The 23,953-nt window shown below is 43.6% G+C and overlaps 1 protein-coding gene across 2 annotated transcripts; it reads right to left on the bottom strand.

Annotated features, from left to right (window-relative positions):
* Positions 1–9,123: 9,123 nt before the first annotated feature.
* Positions 9,124–20,959, bottom strand: TMEM101 (transmembrane protein 101). Of its 2 annotated transcripts, none has more exons than XM_061590363.1 (4): positions 20,737–20,959; positions 18,522–18,702; positions 15,514–15,660; positions 9,124–12,236 (listed from the first exon to the last, which is right to left on the bottom strand). In XM_061590363.1, exons 1-4 carry the CDS (start codon positions 20,910–20,912, stop codon positions 11,928–11,930), a joined length of 813 nt encoding a protein of 270 aa, XP_061446347.1. In that variant the 5' UTR covers positions 20,913–20,959; the 3' UTR covers positions 9,124–11,927. The 2 variants fall into 2 exon arrangements, with proteins under 2 accessions (XP_061446347.1, XP_061446349.1); XM_061590365.1 differs by lacking the exon at positions 20,737–20,959 and adding an exon at positions 20,588–20,652.
* Between the last annotated feature and the right edge of the window lie 2,994 nt (positions 20,960–23,953).

Below are 23,953 nucleotides of genomic sequence, written 5' to 3'. Positions count from 1 at the left end.
CATACACGTTTGTATGCACTTTTGTCTAATACACACATTTTTGCAAAGCTGTTTCCCCTAATATAACACATTTCTGCATGTTATTTTCACGAATATGTGCATTGTTATGCATGCTTCACCCCAGTGTGTGCATTTTTGTACACATTACTTGGCTGTAGGAATGCATTGCAAAACTCAGAGAATGGCTTTTTTTGTTCACGTATTGCTTCAGAAAGTGCAAATTAGGCAGACTCACCTTTAAATGCAAACTAAGTCCCCATCCCTACTTATAGAGCAATCCAAACCCCAGATTTGCCATGTTGGAGGGGGGTCTGGATGATGCTAAGGAGTCCCTCTGTATAGCCCTTACCAGAGCTAGTGGGGAGTCCCACCAGCAAAGAGTGCCCCAGTGCACCCAGTTAAACAATGGGTTACCACCAGCAGAAAACCCCAAACCAAAATATTTTGTTAGGTCTGTTGGATATGACAGACAGTAGCTGTAGTACAGCAGTGGCAGTAGAATTGAGAATGTGGGTGCGATTTACCTATAAAGGAGCAGGCTTTTACCCTCCTATATAAATCACTGAGGCTTCAGACTTGGTTAAAAATAAGAAAAGCAACTTTATTCATGGAAATACACCGTTGATAGGAAAGGCAGTCTAGTTCTAAATAACTAAATTGTAGGTGTAAAGACCAGGCTTGGTCATTGCCCCCATGCTACAGGAGAGAGAGGGAAAGGCAAGATGTCTCCTCTCCCTTTGGTGGTTGGAGAAGGAAAAAAGGAAGGAGAGTTGGGAAGTATGGACAGCTTCCCTAAGAGTATCAGTTTACAAGGAAGGAAGACAGGTCAGTGACAGTCTAGCCACCTTGGAGGACTATCTCTCCATCTCCCCTCAGGCATGCCGACTTCAACCCCCAAATTTAAGCTGAAATTTCCACACTTCCAACAATGTCAACTCAGGATCCACTGGATCCTGCTGCCATCACGTGAGAATCTGGGAATCCGACGCTGGGTTAGTGGATGAAGTTGCCTGCTACAGAAGAACCTGCTCACTCCTAAAATGCTCTGCTTGTATAGCTGTAAATAAAGTAACCACCACAAAAGCACAAAAAGTCTCCAGTACACTCTCTCCCGAAGAAAAGCCACCTACAGAGCCGTTCTCCTGAAACTTCTTGTCATTTGATAGAGGGTATGTAACATAGCCAGAGCATTCACATTGCAACTTTCTAAACAAATGACAAACAGGAGAAGGACTCATTCTACCCTTCAAGCAACATCCTGCCCTTTCAATGCATACATGCCATACATTTAAAACACACGAATCCCCCAAAGAATCCTGGGAACTGTAGTTTGCTATGTATTGCAGCTCTGTGAGGAGTAAACTACAATTCCCAGAATTCTTTGGGGAAGCCATGTGTTTTAAATGTATGGTGCATATGCAGCCTGTATGTTCTTGGCAAGGTACGCATCCCAGCTCTCGCCAGTGGTAAAGTGCACAGTGGGGATTTTCTGTGTGTGTGTTTTTAAGTGACTAATGGAACTCTCTACCCCCCAGCCCTCTTGGCTAATCAAATGCAGTTGGAACACATTGTTCTGCTGATCATTTGAATATGCATTTAGTCATGCCCTCTACATGCATTCTACATTAGGGTTAACTAAATACTCGAGGGAGGGCCACAGGAATGAGAGCATAAGTTCTGTCCTTCCTTATTACCAATGCATTCACCCAGGAGCTGGAGGACAAACTTCTGAGTATTTGTGGGGGTTCCCCCTTCAAGATAGAAACAAATATGGGGGATAAATTTGAATTGGCCTACATTTTTATGATTTGCACTTCCGGAAACAACTTGCAAGTCAAAATGAATCTATCCTTCAAAATCTTCAAATTTTTGGAAAATGTGCACTTTTTCTGAATTTTGCAGCACAGATCTCCAACCATATAATATGTACAAAAAGTGTATATATAGGGGAAAACATGCCTTACAATGCAAATGTTCGTGAAAGTAACATACAGAAAGGCATTACACTGGAGAAAATGGCTTGCAAAAACAGGTATATCCAGAGAACGCTGGTGAATTTTCTTGCAAACTTTTTTTAAAATCACCAACTGATACAGAATTGTAGAGAAGTAAACTTAAAACTGGAGAAATGAGAAACTGAGCAACACTGAAATGGAAGAGATTCATCCACCCCAGTTCTAAAACACACGGGTATCCTCTGTGGGTGCAGCTCTCTGCGGCAGAAGTTTGCCCAACTCATGGAAGGTGATTGGGACAGTGGAGACAGCGTGGGCGTTCCCACTGCCCTCCCACAAGCATTTACTTAACACTAATGTAGAATATCTAAGGACACCCTGTGGCGGAGGTGAGGCAACACTTAAATCCAGATCCTCAGTTCCAAACTGACTCTATAGAAGGTGTGGGGAACTGTTGGCCTCTAGATGTTGCTAACCTACAACTCACATTGTAGTTGGCCATTGGCCATGCTTGCTGGGGCTGCTGGGAGTTATAGTTCAGCAACATCGGGAGGGGGCAAAGATTCCCTACACCTGCTATATGGGCACTGAACTGGAGCCACCCGATCTCCCTTTCCCCCTCCCTGGTCTAGGGACAGAAGCTATAACAAAAAAAATATGGGATCAAGTTAGTAAAGACAGTCTGGGTAGAGGATGGATGTTTTCTTAAATCCAAAACTTTCTTGCAGGAGACCTGTTGAACAGGATAGCTCATTTGCATTAACCAATCCATAGATTTTGCCTGCACATACAGTTAAGGGTTTTTTTAAATCTCTCTCTTGCTCTCTTTCCAAGAAGAGCATCCGGAAGATAGCAAAGTCACCTTCCATTTCCAGAGCAGAAAAGGGAGGCAGCAGACGTTTCAGAGAGCATACAAATAAAATTACAGTCCTTGAAAGATTGATTAGGAGAGTCCCAGCTGTCCCATTATCACCCAAGCTGGGATTGATGATGTCCTTAAAAGCAAATCATTGAGTGGAAGGCGCCTGCCATGATGGCTTTGGAAACTATATCGTGTGTTTTGAATCTCTGCATGACTGCATCTGGAACACAAAGCAAGAAAACTCCATACTGGGGTAAGCTGAATCCTTGGAACTTCTGCTTGGATTATTTTGAAGGTGGGGAGCAAGAGATAGAAGAAAGGGGCCGGATTTGGTCAAAAATAATTTTTTCCTGCTTTTTGACCCAATATGAACACTGATTTCCCTTCTATAAAGATCCATTAAAAGGTCCTAGGATTCTGCCCACTATAGAGCAGAACTAAACATTTCTCTCCCCCCCCCCCGAATAATGAACTAAGTTCAAGGTTCTGGTGTGCAAAGCCCTATACAGCTTGGGACCAGGACAACTAAAAGATCCCCTCCCTCATAACAAGAGCCTGCTGGATCAGGCCAAAGCCCCATCTAATGCCACATCCCGTTCTCACAGTGAGCCACCAAACGCCGATGGGAAGCCTGCAAGCAGGACATGAGCACAACTGCACTCTCCCCTCTTGAGGGAAGACCGAGCTTGCTAGGGCAGTGGCCCATTCACCTGAATGGACCAGCCTCCATCGCTAGCTACATTGTACAGGGTGGTAGACAATTCACCTCCTCCTTCTGACTTCTAAAATCTTGGAAGACAGTCATCTTCCTCCCGTAGTGTTATCTATAACCAGCTTCACACTATTCTATATGGCAATAACAAACTCGCTCTCCAACTATGGGTCTTGACACAGGCAAAACAGTGTCATCCACACAGGAGGAGGTGGTTATCAACAGGCTTGGAAGGTCTGGAAACCTGAAGGGGAACATTCCATGCTGCAACATTTGTTGCAGGTCTCACCTCTAAACTGTAGAATGGCTTGCAGGTGTGGGGAACCTTTGGCTCTGCAGATGTTGCAGAACTATGACTCCCATCATCCCTGGCCATTGGCCAAGCTTGCTGGGACTGATGAGAGTCAAAGTTCAGCAACATCTGGAGGGCCAACAGTTCTGTTGCTGTAGAAGGAAAGGTCCATTTGTTCCCTATTTGTGTACAGTTACTGTGTATCACACTTTATGATTTGTACCTTGGTAAACTCTCTCTCTCTCTCTCTCTCTCTCTCTTTCTCTCTCTCTCAGATTGAGGGAAGATCTAGAGACCACTTTCATAATCCTTCTCCAAATTCTTTCTGTAGTCTTAAAAATGAAGCACCCAAATTGCTCCCAATATGTTCACACACTCTATATCAGGTGCATGGAACCCTTGGCCCTCCAGATGTTGCTCAACCACAACTCCCATGTTCCCTGGCCATTACCCATACAGGCTGGGGCTGATGGGAGTTGTAATTCAGCAACATAGAGAGGGTCAAAGGCTCGCCACCCCTTCTCTATTTAGTCACCATCCATTCATCTCTTTTTCTCTCAACCCTTTTAAAAAACAGTTCTTGGTTCTGTCTGTTCTGCACCCAACACGTTGATGCAAGGAGCCTGGTGACAAACAAAGAATGCACCAAACAAAACAGTGAAAGGGACCTGTCAAAAATGAATGACAGGACAGGGTCATGTTACCCAGAATGCCGCAGAAGATATCATTTGGTGCTTACCTCAAGACAAATGTTTGAAACAGACTGCTTTGTTCTGGACAAAGAGCACAGACTGCCTTCCTGGATTAGTCATTGTTTCCATGTTGGTAACACCATCCATTTACTCTGTGACACTGAAAGAAACAAAAAGCCAGACCCTCTTCTCAGTTCCCCCAACCCAGTTCACATCAGGCAACATAATTATTACATCTTTACAAAGCTCTGGAAATCTACTAGAAGAACCATTTCATTTGGAGCAATGCAAAATTCTCATCACCAAAGACTGTGCCATAAGAGACAGTAGACTTTCAGGAGCCAGATGGCAATATTATCCCACAGGGTATTTTGATTCATAAGGGCAGATGTCAAAGGCTAAGGTAAAGAGGTACATCATCAGCATTTGCCAAATATATATATATATATATATTATTACTACTACTACCACCCCCAATCCTTCACCAAAGGTCCCAGGACAGGTTACAACAGTTTAAAAATACACCTAACAGTTAAACACAACCTAAAAAAGCACAACACCACAAAAAAATAGATGCCAGACAAATCTCTATAGGGAGGGAGTTTCACAACTTGGGGAACCTCCACAAAAATGCCCACTCCCAAACCACCATCACCCCAAGTCTCTGAGGGTAGCGAAACTACCAAGAGGGGCCCCTCTGCCAGTCATAACACCTGAGAGGATCTGTAGGGAAGGAAGCAGTCTTTCAGATGCTTGGGGCCTAAGTCATTCAGGGCTTTAGACACTAGCGTGAGTACCTTGAATGACACCCAGAAATGAAGCGGTAACCAATGCAGCTGTTGTAAAACAGGTTATATGAGAATGGCCTCCCCCAATACTGAACCACCACAACAAAACTAGGCCCCGCTCCAGACTGGTGCTTTGTTTTGTTTTCAGGTGTTTTTTACAACATGTAATTGACAAAATAATAGCATATTAGTGGTGGGTTTATACTGGACCATCCCCACGTCATTCCACTTTATCCGTAATTCTGCTATGCTTGCCCAGTGTTACCACATGATTGCCATCTAGAGGGCGGACTCTTACACCATAGCACAACAAAAGTGAGATCAAGAAATAATTCCTGTCATGTTTGTGGTATAAAAGTAAATGATTTCAGCAGGAAAGGTATGGGGCATATACTAATTTGAAACGAACCAATCAGTTTGCACCTGAAACAGTTGCAGGTGCAAACTATATTGATATTGGGATTGTGTATAACTGCCCCAATACCATCAATGGACAAATCATCATTAATGCACAATTTAAAAAAGAGACATCTTTTTAGCTTGCTAGCTAGCTACCAAACTCCAAGTACCTGATTTCCAGGAAGATTTCATAGGAACATAGGAAGCTGCCTTATACTGAGTCAAACCACTGGACCATCTAGCTCAGTATTGTCTACACTAACTGGCAGAGGCTCTCCAGGATTTGAGGCAGAATTTTATTATTTTATTTATTATTTGATTTATATCCCGCCCTTCCTCCCAGCAGGAGCCCAGGGCAGCAAACAGAAGAGCTAAAAATACTTTAAAACATCATAAAAACAGACCTTAAAATACATTAAAACAAAACGTTTAAAACATTTTTTTTTAAAAAGCTTTAAAAACATCTTTTTAAAAAGGGTTAAAAACATCATTAAAAAAAAATTAACAAGCAATCCTAATACAGACGTAGCCCTGCCTGGAGATGCCAGGGACTGAACCTGGGACCTTCTGCATGCAAGGCAGATGCTCTGTCTGAGCCACAGCCCTTTTCCTTTATATCCCACTACTTCTTGTTTTATTTAAAGTACTTATATCCTGTATGTCCTGCCATTTGAACCTGCTTAAAAAAACAATCAAAATTTAGAAAGGATAAGCAGTGGGAATACTATATTTAACAGCTCAAGCATACAATGCACAGTATTTCCCTCCCTGCACCCATTCAGAGCTAAAAAGCTGCTAAAGATTAGGTGACGGGTGCCACCTACTGTCCATTCTCTGCCACTGCGTTGCATTCCAAGACACATCCTCACCAGGATCAAGCTACCAGAAATGCATTATCATTTTAGCTGAAACGTCTAAAGAGAAACCACCAGACTGTTTTTCCTGTGCATGCTGAAAAGAGAACCAAGAGAAGCAAGCCAGGAATAATCCATTTTGCATATTCCTTAAATCAAAGTACAGCACATGGCACAGAGATGTCTTTAAAGCCTCTTCTCACTCTGCTCACATGTGCTTGTCTTAAGAGACCTACACCTGATTTTATGCAAAGCTCATCAGGCCTTCTCTGCATATGCAGAGAAAATCTGGAACTACTGGGCCTAGAATGAAGGAGACACAGAAGGCATCACATGCCTGCCAACTGATGCTTTGTCCCCAAACTCCCGTTCAGAGCATCACTCAACTGCTAACTACAATCAACATGCAATCAGCATGACTGAAGCACAACACAAGAGGTGAGCTGAAAGCAACAGTGGGATACATTCACCATAGAAGCATCCACAGGGACAGGGAAGAAGGTCAATCAGGAACTACCGGTAGATCTCTGGATAATTTGAAGTAGATCAGCAAAGACTTCCAACTCCCAATTGTTTAACAATATAGTCACAATAAAACAACTCCCCCCAAATTCATTCATTCATTTATTCATTCATGTACCTCTTCATATTTCAACAGAAATCTCTAAGCAGTTTACACATCCCAACTAATGAGGCTGGTGAAATGAAGAAAGCTAACCAGGAGTGGACTTTTGTATGAAAGGGTTACAAGTTCTGTTTAGTTCTGGTGCTAAAAACAAATCCGTAGGGTCAGAACGTGCTCAGAGGTACCCTGTTCTTTAATGCCGTGTGCCTTTTGCACCGACTTCCAGCTTGAAGTTCTAGTAAAAATCAAAGTAAATCTGACATGCCTGAAGTCTACCCACCCTAGACTGAAAGCATTTATTTCCAAGCCTGAACTAAAAGCCTTGCTTTCAGTGCCAGCGATTAGCTCTGGAACATGGGACATTCATTTATTTCAGAACACACCTACCTTCCTTTCATCACAGTTCAAGACAGTACACATAGGGTTCCCAGAAAGAGGAGTGGCTGGCCATCCCCAACTAATTTAACGCAAGATAAAAACATGCTAATAAAGTACCAAAGGGGCTATCACTGACCAGCCAGTTTGATCCACACTCGCAGAACGCTATGATCTTCTATCTGTGAAATCTGGAGTTGCGGTTGACAGAACAATCAATATTGAAACCCTTTACTACACCCATGAATTCACTCATTGGCTTTTGGCAAGTCATCATTCTCATACCCCTCCCCACCACCACCACCGCACACATTTCAAATCTGCAATATAGGAGGGATACTGGTCAATCTGAAAGAGTTGTTGTAAGGACTGTGGAAATAATGCAGGTAAAGACATTTAGAAGAGTATTACTTGTGATTGCATACAATGCGTTATGCAGCTTCTGAGAGGGGAACCCGCTACTCCTCATGGAAGGATGATATATGGATTCAGATAGCCAGCAGCTGGAACTGAGACAGACTGCCTCTCTATTTTGGAGGACCCATTCCTAGCCATCAGCATCATTCAGAATAGTTAATAGGCCTATTCACTACTGATCTTGTCATATATGGCTTGTGACCATTTTAGCCCCGAAGCATGTATTTTCAGAGAATATAGAGAATGCATTTCTAGTCCCTATGTGTAGGGATGTAAGGTTTCTGCTGGTCCTTCCTATGTTGTGATTTTTCTGTCTTAAATTGTTTTGATTTAAAGCACTTTACTGTACTTTACTGAATATTTTGTTGTAATACTAGAATGTTCATGAGTTTGGGGGCCTTTGGACTGAAAAGCAGTATATAAATAATCAATAACTGTTTTTAACACTGTTTTGTCTTAAGGTATTTTAAGATTTGTTTTTATGTTTTAAAGTGTTTTTAGTGCCTTGTTTGCTGCCCTGGGCTCCTGCTGGAAGGAAGGGCGGGATACAAATCAAATAAATAAATAATAATAAAATAATAATATAATCGGCCACAATAGAGCATCTCTGGACAATTCAGAGGAGGCAGTATCAGATTTATTTTTGGAAAACTGGTTTCATCTGTCATATTTATTGTATTGTTGTAAATCACTATGGTGTTTGCTGGTTTTTATTGGTTTATAAATTTGGCCTGGGGGTTGTCCCCAATGTAAGCAGTACCAAAGGACTATAGCTCAGTGGCAGAGCATCTGCTTTGCCTTCAGTTGGTTCAAGGCTCAACTCCTGGCATCTCCAGGTAGGACTCGAAATGTCCTACCTGGAGAGCCACTGCCAGTCAGTGTAGGCAATACTAAGCTAGAATGACCAATGGTCTGTCTTGGTATAAGGCAACTTCCCATGTTCCCAAGATGCTGGCTGTCTTTCCTATTCTATTGAAAGTGTACATAACTTCATGATGCACAAATGCTGTCCACCCGCCAGTTTGTTTAAAGCAACATCACAGCAACCCAAACTTCACCAGTCCATGCAGCTCTGCTCCTGTGTCATTGGGAGTTCATCAAAGATTGACAAAAGTTTGGAAGGGAAGAAAAGGCCAAGCACACACACAAAAATGGGAGACTGACAAGAGCGTGTTTATTTTTATCCGTTCCAAACACAGTGTGGTTTAGAAAAAGTCAAGGAAGACAGTCATCAGCAATACTTGCTGATATGGAAAAGGGGAGAGAAAGGGGAGTGCAGGGTATGGGTAACGGGGTTTAAATGGTCTTTGATTCCCAAACAGCAATGCCTTCTAAGAGCCAATTCAGTTCCAAAGTGCCTCCACAGGAGTGCTTTGGATATGACTACAGTGGAGGAACACAGGCTTTATTGTTATTATTACTGCATTCAAACTGATCATGTGACCGGGGTTTTCCAGGAGTGATTTCCTGGGCAGCATTTTAAGTTCCTTGCTAGCCTCAGCTGAACACAAACATCTTACCCCCACATTTCAACCTATACACAGGAAAAGCCAAGGGGGTGCTCAACTTAGACAAGGGTTGTTGTTTTTAACCCTTACCCACGCACCCTGACAAAAAGCACTCAAAGCACACTCTTCCCCGAAAAGCAATCCAATGCAGCCGCAGAAACAGAAGGCTGTGTACATGAAGATAAACTGCAGCTAGCTTGTGCACGGGTGGTAGAGTAGGAACCCAATCAGATGCAAAGGGGGGGGGGGGTTAAGTGTGCTCCATGGGAGCAGGTCACCCCCACCCACCAGCAGCAACTTCTTGTGCCCCTACCTAGCACAGCAATTCAACTACGGAAACATGTTGCAGCACACGTGTTCTTTTTGCTGGGTGGCGACTCACCGAGATGCTAAATTTTCAAATATTTATGAATATACTGGGAACCCCTCCTGCCCCTTCGTTCTTTTCAAGAGAGAGAAACAATTGAGAATTTGGGAAAAGGTTAATACTTACAGAGCAATGATTTAGTTCTCAATATCAAGCCTTCTACTGTCAGTTAGGTTCAGAAATAATAAATAAAATGCACCAAACATGATCTTGCAGACACGGAAACAACTTGTTCTTGCAAATAAGCAACTTGGAAAATTAAGGTACTCCATTCCTCAGTGCAAAAGAACCACTCCGTCTTACCCAAATTCTGCAAATGGTGCTGGCGATGGGAAAATACCTGGCAAATGTATTTCCTTGGTGCATTGTCTCAGGGATCTGTAGCTGTAGAGCCCTCTCACCAAGCCCAGGCTATTTGCAATATAATTTTAAGTAGCCTTGGTACTAATATTCCAGATCCTTTGTCACTGGATTCAGCAGAATCAAGAGCAACCTGGACTTTAACACACTTCATTTTCTTGCTCCATCAAACCAAGCCAGATGAAGAAAACACTGAAAGTCTAAAGCACTGGTGGCTGTCCCATTTGACCCATTCTGCATTTCCCCACAATTCCAGACACCATCAATCATTTTTCACCTGACTTCTGTATCATATGCTAATGAAGATTAAGTGGGGTTGCAGACTATGGCCTATGTCTCCTTCATGTGCGCTTGGCATAAATCAGGGCTGGGTAACCTGCAGCCCTGCAGATGATGTTGGACCCCAGCTCCCACTGGCCCCAGCCAGCATGGCCAATGGTCAGGGATGATGGGAACTGTAGCCCAGCAACATCTGAAGGGGCGCAGGTTCCCCAGCCCAGGCACAAATGATCCCCAGAAAGTATTAACTCACAAAGCCTGCTCAGTGGGGCAAAGCAGCAAGAAGAATTTCCAAGCCTCATATTGTCAAATCTGAGCTGGGCCCTTGCAGGGTTACGGGCAATGATCTCCAGGTTTGACTTCCTCAATAACCCACCCTTGCCCCAATCCACTGACCAAGCATTTGGAAACCAGCTCCAAGAGTTAAATAGAAAATGTAGTGCTGGATTAGCCCTCCCTTTCCCATAAACACAAGGATAACAATGCCCATAGTTTGCCATCCCATTTCATCAGGGAGCAGTCATGGGCGGTGCACTAAAATAGTATCTACTGTCCGTCATGCCAGAATGTAGCAGGGAACTGTTTCTTTACGCCACCAGATGAAACAGTTTTACCCAGCTGCTTGTAGCTTGCAGTTTACACCTGCCCTGACAGCTTCACAAAAGCTTTGGTACAGGCCAGCCCATGCAACAAAGGCTCTGTGGCTCCCAAAAACCTGAGAACCGTTCAAAGACTTATGCCTGTTTGATATAAAGAACTGCATGCTCTACAACCACCTCCCCCATCTAGACCAGGTGTGGGGAATCTTTGACCCTCCAGATGTTCCAGAAATGCAACACTCATCAACCCAGGCATTAGCCATGCTTGCTGGGGCTGCTGGGAGTTGTTTTTCAGCAACATCTGGAGGGCCAAAGGTTCCTTGCACCTGATCTAGACACTCCTGCATGCAGAACAAAGAAGAATCACATTCTCTCTGTGTCTTTCGCTACCCATCCCAGGGGTGGGTTTTAGCCCCAGCACACACAAGGTAGGTTTAACACAGGCAGTGACATTTGTCAAGATATCTTTAACCTACTGACTGGCCCGGAAGCAAAATTCCACCCTGTCCCCTCCCCTCAAATGAGATGACAACCCAAACACTTCACTTATGTAGCCAAGTGCCTTAAACCCACTTGTTCTTACAGATTTTCACAGTTGCTAGAACGCAGGAAGGCTACTGGACTATCCATTGAAAGTAAAATAATATAGGAATGACTCCGGATTTGAAAAAACCCACTAGTTCATTTAGCTGTCAGTGGGGAGGAACAAGGAATTTTTAAGATGCAGTAAAATCAAAAATAAATAAGCAATTAAAAAAAACCAGAGTCTCTTCTCTGCAAACCTCTCCTCCCCATACCCACCACCAAATCAAGCGCTATGCTTCAAGTGTCGCAGATCTATTCTCAGCCATCAGTGGCCAAAATTATGGAGGCCCCAAAGATCCCGACGTTCTGTCCAATCAGCTTCATTTGATTCCAGAATTCAACTCGGCAGGAATCATGCCAATGACCCAAGTTGCCGTCAATAAAGAGGACGACCAGAGGGAGGATGACGGACAGGATCTGGGCGGCTGTGGTGATGTAATAGCCAGAGAGGAAGGAGAGAGCGAGCACCCCATAGAGAACAAAGAGAAGCTGTAAGACAATTTCCCCGCCTGGGATGCCACTGAGATAGGCCAGGCGGTCTTCCTTGCTGTGCTGGAGGGAGTAAGCCTGAAAAGGAAGGGAGACAAAGACAAAAAGGTGAGGAAGCCGGCGTTTTTTATGAATGCAGTTGCTACATTATTCCCACCCTCCAGGAATTGCTGGTCTCTCAACTCCCATCAGCCTCAGCCAGCACAGCCAATAGTCAGGGATGATGGGAGATGTAGTCCAGCAACACCTGGAAGACCACAGGTTCCTCATTTCTTGGTTAGGGGGACTCTCCCTTATCTTTATTCCATGGGAATGTGATCATTTATAATGAAATCCAAATAGGCAAGAACTTTTTCAGATTTATTTTTGGAGGGTGGACCTGTTACACCAAGGCCAGGGAACCTACGGCCCTTCAGATGCTGCTGGACTACAACTCTCATCATCCCTGACTAGAGGCCACACTGGCTGCAGCTGATGGGAGATGTAGTCCAACAATATCTGGATAGCCACACATGTTACATGATGGTACTTTCTTGACTTCTTCCTCAGTTAGATAACTGTATTTTGATTGACCGTATTTTGCAAATTCTCCTCTCACTGAACTGGAGTGCTTTAACCTGCCTATAGTTGAAGACTGCTGGAGAAAGGCCAAATGAAGGCTAATGAGGGTAATTTCTCATAAGCAGATATGCATTACCCCATATCAGAACTTCATACTGCCGTCCAAAGGTAACCAACAAGATCTTCTTCCAAACCCAGGCAACTGATGGCAGATACACAAAAACAAGTACTAACTGTGCAACTCTGCTCCTGCAAAATAATCCTAAATTTTCCACAGGTTCTGCCCTGGCCCCAATGCAAAGCCCTTATGACAGGGATGGGGAACCTGGACAGGAGTTGCTGGATTCCAGCTTCCATCCACCCCAGCCAGCATGGCTATTAGTAAGTCATGATGGAAACTGAAGCCAAGTAAACTCTGGAGGGCCACACATTCCCATCCTTGCCTTATGAATACACACACAGTTTTTGTGCAGATATCACCAGTATACGCACACATTGCTTTCCTTAGAAATGGGGTCAGTATCCAGCCTAACCAGTGCCAAGTAAGGAGGAATGCTAGCAACACTTGCTGGGCTTAGATCCACATACGAGTTTTCCGGGTGAATAATGCATGCCTCAAAGAAGGGATTATTACAAATCCTAGCATTTTTTTCTGGTTTAATCGTTCCTTCCCCTGCCACTTCTACGCCCTCATGGACCTAATCCCCCCAAATGACAGCTTCATGAGGCTAGAAGCAGCTCTGCCGGGACTACTCCAGGCCGTGCTCAACTGTGAGACAGCTAGGGATCCGAGAGGCTTGCAAGCCTAGTTCCTGGCTAGCTAGAAAGGTTTTGTGCAACCAGAAGTTCCAATGGAATAACACTTGGCCGTGTAAAACTGTCAAAGCTTTTCACCACTGTGTCCACAAAACCTACATGTTTTTTGGGGGGGTTAATCCCCCTATTGAGAACCAGTGTGGCATAGTGGTTACAGTGTTGGACCACAACCTGGGAGACCAGGGTTCGAATCCCCACACAGCCATGAAGCTCACTGGGTGACCTTGGACCAATCACTGCCTCTCAGCCTCAGAGGAAGGCAATGGTAAAACCACTTCTGAATACCGCTTACCACGAAAACCCTATTCATAGGGTCGCCAGAAGTCGGAATCGACTTGGGAAGTACAATCCCCCTATTCAATCTAACAGAGCCACATGACTCCATTATATCAGTGTTTTTCAACCTTGGGCTTTTTTGGACTACAACTCCCATCATCCCTTGCCACCTTAGGGAAGATAGGAGTTGCAAGCCAGCAACATCTGTTGACCCAAGGCTGAACAACACTGCATTAGATTCAAGGAGGCTGCAATTGTGACAAGTGCTAGCATGGCAAGGAATCCATCCCCCGCAGAAGACCCTCTTATCCCAAGGATGTGCTGTGGTGGTGGTGGGTATCTCCACCCCAGGCAGTTTTTGTGAGGGAATCCCGTCGATACCTCAAATGTTTTAGGTAGCCAAGAAAGGTTTCTTCTGATGACCCAAATTTGACAGCCAGAGTTCTGAAACAATCCCTGAATGTCAAACTGGAGGTGCATTTGTGTAATCAATTTTTGGGAGGGAATGGCTTGGCTTGTTTCTGAGCTGATCCATCTCGCCTAGTGAAGATAACAAATCCCTAAGCACCTTTCACCTGTACCGGAGTCATTACCACAGCAATGTGCCAGAGAAGACAATGGGGATTGTGTTGACAGATGCTAGGCGTCTCCTTTCTCCGCCCCACAATCCAGACACACATGGCGCTTCTTTGCTACTATCAATTTGCAATACACCAATTTCCTCAGTGTCCCACCTTCCAAATAAGCCACATTCTGCAACAAAGCAGTTTAAAAAGCTACAGTCATTCCAATGAGGGAGAAGACGACTTCCAAGGAAAGGCTTCTGCTCAGTGCCGCAGGGCAGGGGGAATAGAAAGAGGGCTGCTGCTAGAGTTGAGGTGTCCCTTTGCGTCACTACTCAGCTTTAGATTAGTCTGATCGTTAGCCAGTAACACAGAACCACCACCACCCCAAAAAAAGACATCACTAGCAAACAGTAAAGCTAAAACAAGCAGTCTGCAATCACCAAGTGACTGTGCAAACCAGAGGGCCCTTTTAAGGCCAGAAGGGGGCCCAGAAATCAATTACAGAAACAAAATAATCTGTTTTAAACCAGTGCCTTGCAGCAGGGCTGGGGGGACTTCAGGGTTATCAGATCTACTTTTTTTTTTTTTACGAGAATCCCAAGATCCACCAGGCAGAGCCCTGTGAAAAAGGATATCCAGTTAAAATGGAAGAACGTTGCCTCTGAACACATTCTTAGCCTAGGAATTTGTTTTCTGTAAGGTAAGTGATCCTTTCACACAAAGTCCACTCCTGGTTAGCTGTCCTCATTTCAGCAGCCTCGTTTAGGTAGGGAAATGTGTTGTTGCTGTTATTGTTCAAGAACTGAGAGGCAAAAACTCTTGCCAATCTACTGCAAATCACCCAGAGATCTACCAGTAGATCCCAGTTCATTTTCTCCTTACCCTTTCCTTACAGAGCATGCAACTGTTTTTAAGGTGTTTTGTTTTAAAGGTTTTTAAAGATGTTTTTATTGTTTTATCACTTCTCGTTGGCTCCCCTGGGCTCCATTTGGGAGGTAAAGTAGGACGTAAATTTAATCAGTAAAGCAGGCTTGTCATGCCCGCTACATGCCTCATGGCACTGCCCTGCCACCTGGAACAGCCTTCAGCAGAGGGTGGATGGACAAAGACCATTGGGGATTCTTCAGAGTACATACCACACAAATGAGGTAGATGCCAATGAAAACCTGCCCAGTAGACTGCAAGGACCTGTTCCGCGGTTTCTGGCGGTAGATCTCACCAGCCCCACTTGCCAAGACCAAGAAACCACCAATGATGGCTATTGTTCGTGAATACATCCTCACCTGTGCCCCAAAACAAGACATGGAAGTTAAGGAAAAGTAAACAAAACACAATGAATCCACAACAACCAGGGAAACTGGTTCACTGCCTCATAAGAACTAGCCTCCTCCTAGCACAGCATCCTGCACATTCAGATTCCCAAGTAGCAAACGTTATTGTTGTAAGGAGTGCATTCTTCCACTCTAGTCTGGTCTAGACAATTTCTTGAAGATGATAATTAATATCTTTCTCAGACACAGCAATCTCAGCTTAATAAATATGCATGATCCTTGCGCATGTGAGCTCCAGTTCTATATAATCCCTCCCCTCCCTGGCACACTCAAGATTAATTCAGGAAATCTTCCATTAACTGTGGTTTCCTGTTATGTCTGAACCACAAAACTATGGTTACCACATTCAGAACAAGCCATGGTTTGTACATTAACAGGGAAATTGGATTAATTTATATATTTATTGCATTTATATACCGCCCCATAGCCGAAACTCTCTGGGCAGTTTACAACAATTAAAAACATTAAAACAAATATACAAATTTAAAAACACATTTTTAAAAAGCAATTTAAAAACACATGCTAAAATGCCTGGAGAAGAGGAAAGTCTTGACCTGGCGCCAAAAAGATAACAGTGTTGGCGCCAGGCGCACCTCATCAGGAAAATCGTTCCATAATTTGGGGGCCACCATTGAAAAGGCCCTCTCCCTTGTTGCCAGACTCCCAGCTTCCCTTCGAGTAGGCACCTGGAGGAGGGCCTTGGATGTTGAGCATAGTGTATGGGTGGGTTCATGTCAGGAGAGGCATTCTATCAGGTATCGTGGTCCTAAGCCGTGTAAGGCTTTATAGGTTAAAACCAGCACCTTGAATCGAGCTCAGAAACATACAGGCAGCCAATGCAAGCGGGCCAGAATCGGTTTTATATGTTAGAACCGTCTGGTCCCTGTTACCAATCTGGCCACTGCATTTTGCACAAGCTGCAGTTTCCGAACCGTCTTCAAAGGCAGCCCCATGTAATGGAAGACTTCCTGAGTTAACCTTGGTTTGCAGAGAAGGGAAAGCCTGGTATGCAGACAGAGCAGGCACGCACAAGATTTGTGCGTGTCTCAACTTATTTAGCTGAAATCTGTACCTGTACCAGGTGAGTGTCTGATACCAAAAAGAGCCAAAGAAAAAGTGGGAAAAGGGGTCAACATTAAATATGGAATTGTCCAATTCATTATCTTGTTTAGGTTTATAATCACAGCCTATCTCTAAACCCAAAAGCTAAGAGCAGATAACAACCCTGTACAGAGTAAAATCAGCATAAAATTTTAACTTTATACTTAATCTAAAAGCACTTGGTAACCGTCCCATGGTACCTGTAACTTTTCCCTATGCATTTTGTTCACAAACAGAAGCCTCCCACATTGCTCATCTCTGGCAGATTCTTGGGCTTTGGCAAACCTCAAGATGTGATCAAAGAAAAACTCAGTGGAGGTACACCCTTATGCCAGGAGGTAATTATCAGCCTGCAAGCCAAATGTAGCCAACAGATAAACTGTCTATTAGTCTACTGCTCTGATGTCCTTCTGGAAGCGAAAAGGAGCCCTTTAGCCTCATCCAATCTCATCGCAGCTGTTTCTTGCAAAAAAAAAAAAGGTTTAAGACTTGTTTGGTTGTGGGGAAAGGTGGGTGGTAAGCTTGGTAAAGGAGATGGTCAAAGAATGAATGTACAGTGCAAATGGGGGTTCACTTTTGTTTAAAACACGAGTTTGGGCTAAAAAAAACCTAGACAGTTGATACAAAGACATAACCAATATCTGGAATCCATTGCCACAAATGTGCGGATAGCCACTATCTTCAATAGCATGTGAATGATTGTATATTCATGCAGGATTGGTCTATAAACACTTACTATCAGCCAAGACAAACCAGAAATGAGTCTTCCATATACAGATGCAGTATACCTCTGATCATTCAGCACTCAAGAAAAATATCAGGTATGGTTTTCCTTCATCATACTCTAATGGAGAGCATGTCAAGGGGATTCAGCTAGAAACTGGCCTTTGATCTGATCCAGCAAGTCAGTTTTTTCAGTCAAGTATAAAACAAGGAGTGGGCTCTTGCTCTTGTTCTAAGCTCAGAGGAAAAGGGAAATCAAAATAAAAGGGTGGGAGCAAAGGTTATGCAGGGACAAAAATACCCCTTAAGCCAACAACAGCAAACACTTTGATGGAATTAAAATTAGAAGGCTGCCAAAAGGATTCCTGGCACTGTAAATTTATTGCCAAAATCAGAAACCTGACTGGTGAATTCCAAATAGTCTAGAGCAGTTTTCTTCAACTTTGGGTCTGCAGATGTTGTCGGACTACAACTCCCATCAACCCCAGCCAGCTTAGTCAATGGCCAAGGATGATGGGAGCTGTAGTCCAACAACATTTGAGGGCCCAAAGTTGAAGAACCATGGTCTAGAGAAAGGCTAAGCATGTGCTCTAGGAACATAAGAAGTTGTTCCATACCATTAGCTCAGTACTGTCTACTCCAGGAAGAGGAAAACCTGTGGGCCTTCAGATGTTATTGCTCTACAAATCTCATCATTCCTGACCACTGGCCATTGCGGCTAGGGCTGATGGGAGTTGGAGGCCAACAACATCTCAAGGGCCCAAACTTCCTTATCCTTGGTCATGTCTGACTGGTGGCAGCATTCCACAATCTCAGGAAAAGAGAGGCATTTCCCATCACCTGCTACTTACCCTTTTAAGCGGAGATGCTGGGGACTAAACCTGGGAACACTTTGCATGAAGAGCAAGCGCTCTTCAGCAATGGTTCCTCCCCTCTCTAAAACAGTCCTACAAAAGCCTTTGAGAAACTAATAAGCCAAAGACTCTCACCTTCAGCCAATCTCCATAGTGTGCATAGCCACCAATATATGTTGCATATGTGCTGATGGCCAACTGCAGGGCGGCCCCCAGGGCAAACCACCGGCGTTTTACTCCAAAGGACATGAAGCTGGCACATAGCACCGCCGCACCCATGTCAAAGTAGAGAAACGGGACAGGGATGTCTGGTTTTCTAAGCATGAAAATAAAAAGCAGAAAATTAGTCCCCAAGGGCACTCAAAAACAAATAAACACAGCACAAGGAGAGAGAGAAAAACCACAGGCCTACATTACTGTTTCAATTCCCAAGTGTTATCATTCCATCCCAAAAGAGACCCAGTCGTAGATAGTCTTTTTTTCTTACTGTAAGAACTGCTGAAAAGTTATCCAGATTTGTGCCCTAAATGCAACATTTTGAAACAGGAAATTCAATATCAAGCAACAGAGAGCACAGGCAGCTAGAAGGGGTTCGGAACTCATAGCCACAAGATGCTATTTTGAATCTCTTACCTTGGGGATGGATTCTAAGAAGGATTCTAATAAAGGCCTCAAGGCTTGTACCCCCCCAAAATCGGAAGCCACATATGCATTATCCCTCTTTTGCTCACACTATTTCTCTTCCCATCTCTTTTCCCGCATCCCAATTTGATTCAGTGATAAACTGTAGGCATAATAAGAGATGTGTGCTTTTGCCAATACACCCGGGAAACTATTTGACTGTTCAGATATCCACCCTGCAAGGTTGTAAACAACCACTGGCATGGTCGCCTGTGGCAACTATAGTTCATCTCCAGGCAACCTAGCATGGAAGTCTTTGGAAAGTGGAAGAAATGTTGTTCTATTTTTCTTTTAGGTTATTACATTAGCAGTTTGACATGTGAGTATGTAAGGGCAGACAGGCTAGTTTTTCTGAAATGATTTGCTAAGCTACAGCCAGGGATAGATAATGAACAGAGGGCAGCAGACAGGGCAGACAGCCATTGACCCACACAGGAACAGCCACACTTAATTCTCCCCACACCCTGTTCTTTTCCTGTGAAACCACACATCTCTTACATGATACCTCCAAACCCTTAACCCTTTATTACCCTTTACCCCATCGCTTCCACAAGTGCCCCATTTGCCGAAGCCTCCCAGACTTGCTCATCATTGCCTAGTCTTTTTAAAAAACGTATTTTAGGAATTTATATATTCTGCTTTTTGAAAGTGTCAATGCAGCTAACAAAAAAATCCTATCGTAATCATAAAACCAACACACAGTAAGAGACAACAGCAAATAAAACAGCAGTCTAAAAAAGCAACGATGAGCTGACAACTAAAACTCTATAAAACAATAGGGGGAGGGGGAGGAGTGAAATGCCTGTTATCAAAAGCCCTCTTATTTATTTATTTATTTATTTTATTTTATTTTATTACATTTTTAAACCGCCCTATAGCAACAAGACTGGGGGAATAAGGATAGACTTTACCTAGCACCTATAAGGTGGTGCCAGGAAAACACACATAGGAAAGGTGTTTCACAATGTGGGGGCCACAACAAACCCTGTCTCTGGTAATCACCAGCCTGACCTCCAAAAGTTTAGCCCACTAAAGATCTTAGCTTATGGACAGGTTCATATGGGACAATACGGTCCCTTCAAACACCCACCTAGACCCATTGCCCCCCTTCCCCCTATCTACCCCCCCAAATGATTCCATCATCCAGGTATACTACAGCTTCTCTCCAGATTCCCCCACATCGTGCTTCAACATCCCCTGTCCCACTCCACCTCTCACCTCCAATCTTATCACTCTGCCACTCTGTCTACCTCTGGATCCCCTCCCATTCGCTGTCCCCCAACACCACCCTTTAGCCCAACGCATGCTACCTATCCCCCTCTTCAAAGTCAGCCAAAGTTCGTTTGCCATTGCCCAGGCACACACTGATGCCCTCTCGCCCCCAACTCTACAACTCTTTCCCTCTCGGCTCGCAAACAAACACCTACTCCCACTACGAGAATGATCGTCCCCTCCCTCTATGGTGCAACTCCTAAGGAACTCCCCCCGTCCCGTCCCCTCGAATCCCCGGAGCTCACAACCTCCTAAAGTTCATCATCCCCCTGACTTAGGTTCTTTTCTCTAATCTCCAACGCACAAAGGCTTGAAAGCATAAAAAGCTCTCTGCACTTGCTCAGAAACGCCCTCCACCCCTCACAAGCGCGCCGGCTTTCAAGCTGCCGTCGCTCACCGGCGGGCTTCGGCGCGCTCGGCATTGAGAAGGAGGCCGCTGAGGCAGTGCCAGAACGGGAAGCGCGTGAGCAGAACCAACCCGACCCGCATCAGCAGCCGCAGCGCCCCGCGCCGCCGATGTCCGGAACCGCCACTGCCCGCCACCATCTTGCTGCAGGGCGGAACTACTGGCATGTTCCCTCCTACCAGCACGCCCGTTCTTGGTCCGTCAGACCTTCGCTCCCGTTGCGCCCAGTCCCAAAAGCTCCCCGAACTAGAACAGACCCCGCAGCATGGAAGGTTCCTTGCTTTTCCTTACATTTGGTTGTATATACAGAATCATTACTGGAGTCTGTCTTAACTGCGCTTCTGCTGCAGCCAGTAGCCACACATCGTTGTCCACACAGAAACCCATTTACCCCTCTATCAAAAGCTTCACTTTTTTCCCCAAGAAGTTTTTTTTATTCCCTCTCATCCCATTTAGGGCTGCAGCATAGGCATAAATTGCGCAGGTAAAGCATTCCGCCATCACTGCAAGAAATATAACACCAACTGAATTTACACCAATAGGGCAGTTGTAAAACCATTTATTTTCTTACATTTATATCCAGCCTCTCTTCCACCATGGAACTCAAAGCAGCATATATGTGGTTTCCAACCACCGACGACTGGAGTCAGATCACCTAAAGACTCTCAGTATTTTGCGGGACAGATTCAAGCATATACTGGGAATTTAAGTCTGGGCGATTAAAGGGTTCTGTCGTCCTAGCACAACAAATCCACTTTTAAAAAGAATCAAGACTTTTTGCAGTTTGGAAAGCGATGGGGAAATTTGTTGAAAAATATGGGATGAACGACTGACTAACCTAACCTGAAGAGTATAAACACCCCACAAGCAAATCAGAATGAATTGTCATTGTCGTAGAACTTCTCTCTGCAAACAAATCAGAAGGAATGCTGAATAAAGATCAGAAATAGTCTAATATCCACATAAGCTTTGAGCTTTGTGAACGCAAATCAGGATGAATGCTCAATAAATGGGTCATTGGATGAGTCCTCCTCAGACATGCTTAGCTTCAGCAGAGTGATGGCCTCATGTACATTCAGATCCACAAAGTACAGGAGTTGAAGGCATAAACAATTCTCTGCACATGCTCAGAGGCACCCTACACCCTCACAAGCATACCACGTGTAACAAAGCTTGGAGAGGGGAGTGTTATTGGTGCTATAGAGAATAAGGACTAAGGGCTTGTGTCAAAGGCTTCACCGTATAATGGGTTTTGAAGGCAGTAACAAAAGTTATGTCAGGAAAGTGTTCTTGGAGATAGTTGCAGGCATACAGGGCAGCAGGGGGGAGGCATAGGGCAGAGTTATCAAAGAAATCAAGAGTCCCGGACTTCCGGGAAGTGGTGCTGGCTGGTGGTTGTCTCTGAGGGAGCTCTGCCTCAGAGGAAGCTTTTTTCAGGTTAAAAGCCAGCCAAGAGGAATCTTGGACTGGCTTAAATGTTCTCCAAGGTATAGGAGAACCGATCAGATCTTCCACAAGACTTCGTTGAGCTGTCGGCGGCTGGAATTGATCAGGAAATTCCTGAGATAAGAAGGCAAGCCGATCGGCTGAAGACGGAGTCAGGAATTCCACGCAAGCTGAACTGGAATAAAGCGAAGCATTTTTTCTTCTCTCAAAAAAAAACGTTCTTAACCAGCGAGCCCACTTCTGCCTAAACCTTATCATTCGGCTTAAATTACTGCAATAAAAGGGATTTGTTTATGAATCAGCAATTGAGAAACCTGGGTGAGTCATACTTTTTCTCTTTTAAATATAATTAAGGAAGAAAGAAAATATAAACAACTTATATACTTTTTTTACGACAAAAAGCTGGCTTGAATTTGGACTTTTAAAGTTTAAAAACGGATGAGAGGTAATTATTATATTTTGGACTATTTTTCTCTTTGGACTATTTCTTGTTGGATGAATCCGCTGCTCGTATATGCTACTAATTGTTTAGTCTTGGCAACCAGAATTGTTTTGCATTCTTGGAAGTAGATAAGGACTGTGTTGTGCTGGCTGGATTTCAATAATAGGCCTGGAATATTAACTCTTCTTTTTGGTGGAGGGAAAAAAAGAAAAGAAATAGACTGCCCTTAGGTTCTGAAACAGTGATTAATATTAGAAATTAAAGGCCTCTTTTTGAAAATGACAACTAAAAAAACAACCAAGGCCCAGGGGCGAAGAGGTTCTATTGATACACAGGAAGAGGATATACCCCCAGAAATGTTTCAAAAAATAATGGAAGGGATTAATGCTATAAAACAGGAAATGAAACAGGAAATGAAAACTGAATTGACAGATATAAAAGACTATATTAAAACACAAGTGGATGAGATTAAAGGGACAATTGGGCAAATAAAGGAAGATGCAAAAAATACTAAAGAAAAGGTACAAACCTTGGAGAATAGAACAGATATACTAAATCTGGAACTAGAAAAAAATTTGGACTATTTGGCACTTAAAGACCTGCATGGCTATTTAGCTGTGACTGAAATGAGAAATAAAGAGCATTGTTTGAGATTCCGTGCAATCCCTGAGGAAACAGGTGAAGACATTAGAGATAAAATTGTTAATGCTTTAGTAAAATTTCTGGACTTGAATGAAGATAGGATGGAATTTGAAATAGACAAAGTTTATAGAATTAACTCCAGATATGCAACAATGAAAAAAATTCCAAGAGATGTGCTTGTTTATTTCGTAAAGAAGACGACCAGAGATATGGTTTTACAGCAACACTTTAAATATACCTTTAAAATTGATGGTAAGGAAATACTGGTGATGAAGGAAATTCCTATTAGACTTTTACGTAAGAGAAAAGAATATGCTTTCCTTACAGAAAAACTTAAGCAATGCAAAATTCAATTTAGGTGGGACGTTCCAGAAGGAGTGATTTTTACATTCAGACAACAGAAATACAGACTGAATACTGTTCAAAAAGCAAGGGACTTCTTGAGAAAAGCTTCAAAAGATATGGAAGAAGATAAACTCAAAGATATGGATATAGTTCCTGGGAAACAAAGTCAACAAGGATATGCAGAGGAGGGGAAGGAAGATGATGGATCAAAAGGAGCATCAGGCAAATTTTAAAATACACGCTTAATGATGGATTACAAATACCTAACTTGGAATATAAATGGAGCCAACACGGCGCAGAAGAGAAAGAAAGTGTTTCATTATTTGAAAAAAT

This window comes from Rhineura floridana, chromosome 11 (assembly GCF_030035675.1).
Source record: "Rhineura floridana isolate rRhiFlo1 chromosome 11, rRhiFlo1.hap2, whole genome shotgun sequence".
NCBI classification, from domain to species: domain Eukaryota; kingdom Metazoa; phylum Chordata; class Lepidosauria; order Squamata; family Rhineuridae; genus Rhineura; species Rhineura floridana.
Note: the sequence above shows the minus strand (reverse complement) of the source record. Positions and strands in the feature narration are given on the sequence as shown.